General features: G+C 46.6%; 1 protein-coding gene across 1 annotated transcript in view; it reads left to right on the forward strand.

Moving 5' to 3' along the window:
* PARP16 (poly (ADP-ribose) polymerase family, member 16) overlaps positions 1 to 6,900 on the forward strand; it is a 61,250-nt gene that overhangs the window by 36,083 nt on the left and 18,267 nt on the right. The window contains exon 3 of the mRNA XM_010834605.1: positions 131 to 631. Coding sequence (XP_010832907.1) covers positions 131 to 631 — 501 coding nt within the window. The remainder of the gene's footprint in view (positions 1 to 130; positions 632 to 6,900) is intronic.

Consider the following 6,900-nt stretch of genomic DNA (forward strand, 5'->3'; position numbering starts at 1 on the left):
CGCAGCTTCTCCCGGCGTAGGGAGCGGGATCGGGCCGCGGTCCCCTCCGGGGGTGCCCCCACCCTAGGCCGCTTCAGAGGACACGTGTCGGGACGCTGTCGTCTCACCCATGTCATAGCCCCTCCCCCAGGTCCGGGATCCCCGTCCGGCCGGCCCCATTATCCCCCGGCCCCCCCCTCGCGCTGGCCCGCGGTCCCGGCCGGGTCCCTCTCCTCACCCGTCCGTCTCCCTGGGCGGCGAGTGGCTCGGCCCCCCGCAGAAGACACTCGTCAGCACGTTCTCACCCTGTCATCTCCTCTCTCCGCCTAGCTCGTCCCCGGCCGAGAGACCCCGGCCCCCTCCAGCCCATTGTCCGCGGTCCCAGCCCCGCGCTGACCGCAGGCTTGGCCCTACCTATCCCCCAACCCCCAGCCCTCGCACCTCGGCGCGTCTCCCCGGACAACGCGCGGCGCCCCGGGATGCAGCCCCGGGGTGGGCGACCGTCAGGGAGGCGGCAGGCCGTGACGTGCTGGCCGCCGACCTGCGCTGCAGCTTCTTCGCCTCGGCCCTGCGGAGCTACAAGCGCGACTCAGTGCTGCGGCCCTTCCCCGCGTCCTATGCCCGCCACGACTGCAAGGACTTCGAGGCCCTGGTGAGTGTGCCCGGTCGTCCCCGACACTGCGTCCGGGCCGCGTTGTGTGTGGAATCCGTGTTTCGTGGATGTGCCAGCCCCGCACTTAACACCCCCAGCCTGGTCTTGGGGAAGGTTTGTTTCCAGGAGCTCAGAACACTCCCAACACCCTAGATATTGACACTCCCAAGTGACTCCCCGAGATGAAGTGAGGAATTCAACAGTTTCATAGGCCTCCACAGCATTTCCTAGTGAATCAGCTGATTCTGCTAAATAGGAAGTTATCTATCCCTTTGCAAATAATGAGACATCATAAGTCATCAAAGCCACCGGGACCTCATCTTCAGATGACCTAATATATGGCCAGTACTTTTATAAATTGTAACATATGTCCAGTGCACATGTAAGCTGTTATTTCTTTGATGATTCAGGAGGCACTTAATTTCTTGCAGAGTTCACCTCGGGGTCAGCCTTCCAGATATTAGTTATCTTTGTAATCCAAATATTTGGAATTACCTAGAAAAATCGAACTTGCCAAACTTGCTTCTGTGAGAAATACAAAATCAAAAGCCTATAGGCTTTAAAGACATTGAGTTTGTACTCGGAGGTTTTCTCTCAGAAAAAACTCCAGGCCTACCCCGGTTTCATTGGTGAGTTCTGCCAATCACTGAGGAACTAAGTAATAGCAGTCTTGCACAAATTCTTCCAGAGTAGAAAAATAGGATAGTGTAATCTTGATACTAAATCTAATAAGAATGATACAAGGAAATTATAGGCCAATGTCACTGAAGAGTATAAATATAGAGATCATCTATTAGGATCCTAAAATTAGCAATATTTAAAAAGAATAATTACTTATTAATAGGTTGGGTTTTTACCAGAAATGTGAAATTAGTTCAACATTAGAAAATCTCTTAATATTACAAGCCATTTTTACAGAATGTTGATCATGATTAGAATCAACAGATGTTTAAAATTATCTCTGATGAGGTGGTCAGTATTGGGTGACCCTTTTTGTTTTCACTCCCAGACGGTCAAGGGACAACGGCCCAGCTTCCTGGCCCCTGCCTTGTCCACTGCAGCTTAGGCTAGGGGTGTGTGGAGGGGGCTTCAGATCTGGACCACAGTGCATAGGGGTTTCAGGGTACAGGGAATGGGAGGTTGGAGAAAGAGGCAAGCAGACTGACGTCCCCCACTGTTTGTTCTGCAAATTCAAATATTTAATTGTGTGCATTTATGCTATCAGAGTGTTGGGGAATGAACCTTTCTTCAGTTTTGTCAGTGGATATATACTGAGTTCCTGCTGTGGGCCAGGTGCTAAGGATACAAAATTAAAAGAATAAAGGAGAGGTTAACAGTCTGATCAGTTATCCTATGGGGTAAGCCCTGTATACAACGCAGAAGCCCAGAGCAGGACTCTACACCTTGGCAGTGGGCTGGAATCAGAGAGCACTAACAGTTACAAGCCGTGCTGAGTCCCCAGGGACATGGAGGATTTGGAGTTGCTGAGAGAAGGAAAGAGGTATTCCAGGAGGAGTGGCAGGATGGGCAGAATACCAGGATCTCACCAAGAAGGACAAGTCTGTGCTTCCGTGTGACTTCTGTGGGGAACAGGAAAAGATCAGGGCAAGCAGGGCTGGGCATGATCTGCCCAGATGTGTAGATTTTATCCTTGGTCTGGGAGGGCAGTAGTGACATCCAGGATGTATAAGACCCTTGTGGTGTCAGGGTCACAGGGGGATCTGTTCAGGAGTAGAGAGAGAAAAAACTGGGGGTCAGAGGGACCAAACTCACCAGAGGTGATGCCCCACAATATGCTTTATTATTTTTTTCCAAGAAACATCCAAATGGACTAGAATGCTCAGCATGTTCTCTTTCTGCTAGAACAGAATCAGGTTACTTTGATGGATATGGGATAAACGCAGAGGGATCTTCGGAGTTGCTCACGCATTGATTTGTTCATGCTTTTTAAAAAATTCATTTTACTTATACAAGTAATGTTTGATTATATTCTTGTTATAAAAAATCCAAGTGATAAAGTATAAGCGCCCCTGATGGAGCTCACCCTGTCCCACATCCCTCTCCATAGCTACTAGTGGACTCAATTTGAGGCGTATGCTTCCTCCCATACTGGTAATTCCTTAGGAGAGCATTGACAATTTGGGTAGCCCCAAGTAGCCGCCTCCTCTGTAGGGATAGACTGTCTTGTGCATGGGGCTCATTTGGGGGCCATTTTTAGACAGTACACTCTTTCTCTCAGGGGCCACTGAAAAAACGCAGATTCTTACCATCCCAACCTGTTACCATTCCTTATTGGGCCCCAGAGTGAGGGAAGTTAGCCCAGGCCATGCAGATTCTTGGTTTTCTTTTAGGCAGAAAGAGCTTTCAGAAGCTCTTTCTGAGGAGCACGACCTCTGGGGGCATGCGCATGTTCTTAGATAAACACACTTTAGGTTTCGTTTTGCCACATGTTACATGAGTTAAAGAAAAGGTGCAGAGAACTTGGCATCTGGACCTGAATCTCTCTGACTCAAAGGTTAACCTTTAAAAGGGAGTCAGATCTGGACTCGGCCTTCTGGATCATTTTGTGGTTTCTTGGAGAAGGAAGGTTTGTAGCTTTTAAAAGTCTCCCATTTTCCATCCCTGATCAGGGAAGATCCTATGTGCCTCAGAGCGACTGAGCTCCTGTGTCACAGCTGCTGGAAAAACATCTCCCATTTTAATTTGTTTGGCTAAAAGCACTTGGAAGTAGTGTGAAACAGTGTATCATTTTCAGCCATTTAAAATTAATTTTCTCTGCACTATGAGGTGTCCTAACACCTGTAACACACTTGTTGCAGTTTCCAAAAATTAGAGCTCTGGCTTAAATTACTTCCTTGACAGTTGTCTTCCTGAGACTGCCCCCTGCTGAGCCACACTCTGAGGCTTAGCATGGCTCTGGCCTGTTCTTTCATGGACTTCCCTGATGGCTCAGATGGTAGAGAATCTGCCTGCAGTATAGGAGACCTGGGTTTGATTATTTCATAGCCCCCCAAGTTCCAAATCATCTCTCAAGTGCCTTGTTTTGAGAACATTTCTGTCAGTGTCAGCTTTTTGATTTTGTACTAGATCTTTGTATTCCCAGTGCCTGGCCTGGGAGGTGCTTACCAGATGTTTGAGGAATCGCACTGGGTATGTGCCGATTGCCCAGGCTGAGGGTTTTCATTCTGTTTCTTGGGAAAAGAGTTGACTAAGCTCTTTTCAGGTCAGAGAATCTGTAGCATTCTTGGAATGTCCAATAGCCTTGACCATCAGCCCCCTCAGACTTCAGGTTGTACAGTTCACATTCCTGAATCACGGACACAGAATCTTGTCTCTGGCGTCACACCTGTAAGGTTTTTTGTTCTGTTTTTCCCCCTAGAAAACACCATGCCCTGGTTCTCCATTAGCCTGCAGACCCTTGCTGGGGGTGGGAGGTGGGCGGGGATGGCTCTTTTGTATTAATTTCAGCCCCTTACCACCCAAAGTGTGGTTGAGGGCCTGCAGAATCAGCATCACTTCGGAGCTTGTTAGAAATGCAGCTTGTTGGGCTGCACCCCAGACCTACCCAATCAAAATATGCATTTTAAGGAGATCCATGGGTGTTTCTGGGTGTTTGTGGGCTTCTCTTGTGGCTCAGCTGGTAAAGAATCCGCCTGCAATGTGGGAGACCTGGGTTCGATCCCTGGTCGAAGATTGGGAAGATTCCCTGGAGAAGGGAAAGGCTACCCACTTCAGTATTCTGGCCTGGAGAATTCCATGGACTGTATAGTCCATGGGGTCACAAACAGTCAGACACGACTGAGTGACTTTCACTGGGGGTTTGTGTGCCTAGTAAAGCCTGAGAAGCACTGCAGCTAGTCTACACTGTTCCCATCTCCTATTCGGGGGCCCAAACTTCTCCAGTGACTGTTGGTTCAGGTCTGGTTTATAATGTCTAGACAAACTGACTCCTCAATGTCTGGATTAAAATGTGAATAAGCTTCTTCCCTGCCCCAGGGCATGCCTGCCCTCTCCAGGCCACCCCCTCTCTGTCCATGCAAACTCTGCTTCATCCTTTCAGATACAGCTGGAACCTCCTGTTATTCTGTGCCTCCACTTCCTAGCAGGTAGGAGTCCTTCGTCTGGGTTCCTACACAATTTTAACAAATTTGCTCTTATAAATAATGCTGTGACGGGAATTCCCCTGGGGTCCAGTGGTTAGGACACCATGCTTTTGTTGCCAAGGGCACGGGTTTGATCCCTGGTCAGCAAACTAAGGTCCTTCTATTACATTAATCATTGCTTATATCTCTAGTTATTTTCTTGAAGTAAATTCCAAAAGCTGAAATTGTGGCTCATCAGCTAACAGACCTTTCTAAGGAAGATTTTTGTTGCTTATTTCCAGATTGGAAATTGAATATTAACATTTACTGGGAAGATCATTCCCCCTTATAGGGCCTCAACCTTGGCTTGAATTGGAATTACCTGAGAAGCTTCAGAAACTACTGACATCTGGGTCTCACCGCGTAGATATTCTGATTTAATTGGTTTGAGGTGGAACCTAGGCATTGTGTTTTTTGTTTATTTGTAGAGAATATGTAGTTTAAATTTTTTTCTAGCAATTGATTTGATCATTTCATGGGCACTCATATGCTGAGTAGTGGAGGAAATGGTAGCAAACGGATTCAGTGTGGTCAATAAGTGTCCTTTAGGTACATACTTGGTATCTCAATGTAAACCTCTCAATATCTCAGATTATTTTTTTATTTCTGTTTTCAGGAAGACTGTGTGTAATGCATTTAATCCTCCTAATAACTCAATGATGTAGATTCTGTTACCATCTCTGTCACCATCCGCTCATCAGTATATGAGGTGGAGGCAGACAACTCTCCAGCTTCCAGGTGATGCTGGTGTGGGGTTAGGGTAGAAAACCACCGTTTTAAAGGGTCCCTGTGATGACTCTTTTTATGAAGAGGACTCTTGTAGACTCTCAACCCTAATCTGTTTTAGTCAATCTGGATTTTCATAACTTCAGTTCAGTTCATTTAGTCACTCAGTCGTGTCTGACTCTTTTTGACCCCAGGCCTGCAGCATGCCAGGGTTCCCTGTCCATTATCAACTCCCGAAGCTTGCTAAAACTCTTGTCCATCCAGTCAGTGATGCCATCCAACCATCTCATCCTCTCTCATCCCCTTCTCCTGCTTTCAATCTTTCCCAGCATCTTTTCTAATGAGTGACTTCTTCGCATCAGGTGGCCAAAGTATTGGAGTTTCAGCTTCAGAATCAGTCCTTCCAGTGAATATTCAGGACTGATCTCCTTTAGGATGGACTGGTTGGATCTCCTTGCAGTCCAAGTGACTCTCAAGAGTCTTCTCCAACACCACAGTTCAAAAACATCAATTCTTCAGTGCTCAGCTTTCTTTATGGTCTAACTCTCACATCCATACATGACTACTAGAAAAAAACATAGCTTTGACTACATGGACCTTTGTTGGCGAAGTAATGTCTCTGCGTTTTAATATTTTAATATGCTATGTTGGTCTTCCAAGGAGCAAGCATCTTTTAATTTCATGGCTGCAGTCACCATCTGCAGTGATTTTGGAGCCCCCCAAAATAAAGTCTGTCATGGTTTCCATTGTTTCCCCAACTATTTGCCATGAAATGATGGGACTGAATGCCATGATCTCTGTTTTTTGAATGTTGAGTTTTAAACCAGCTTTTTCACTCTCCTCTTTCACTTTTATCAAGAGACTCTTTAGTTCTTCTTTGCTTTCTGCCATAAGGGTGGTGTCAATCTGTATATCTGAGGTTATTGACATTTCTCCTGACAATTTTGATTCCAGCTCGTGCTTCATCCAGCCTGGCATTTCGCACGATGTACTCTACATATAAGTTAAATAAGCAGGGTAACAATGTACAACCTTGATGTACTCCTTTCCCAACTGGAGAAGGGAATGTCAAACCACTTCAGTATTCTTGCCTTGAGAACCCCATGAATGGTATGAAAAGGCAAAAAGATAGGACACTGAAAGATGAACTCCCCAGGTCAGTAGGTGCCCAATATGTTACTGGAGAAGGGTGGAGAAATAACTCCAGAAAGAATGAAGGGATGGAGCCAGAGCAAAAACAGTGCCCAGTTGTGGATGTGACTGGTGATAGAAGCAAGGTTCAATGCTGTAAAGAGCAATATTGCATAGAAACCTGGAATGTCAGGTCCATGAATCAAGGCAAATTGGAAGTGGTCAAACAGGAGATGGCAAGAGTGAACATCGACATTTTAGGAATCAGTG

This window comes from Bison bison, unplaced genomic scaffold, assembly GCF_000754665.1.
Source record: "Bison bison bison isolate TAMUID 2011002044 unplaced genomic scaffold, Bison_UMD1.0 scf7180017864034, whole genome shotgun sequence".
NCBI classification, from domain to species: Eukaryota; Metazoa; Chordata; class Mammalia; order Artiodactyla; family Bovidae; genus Bison; species Bison bison.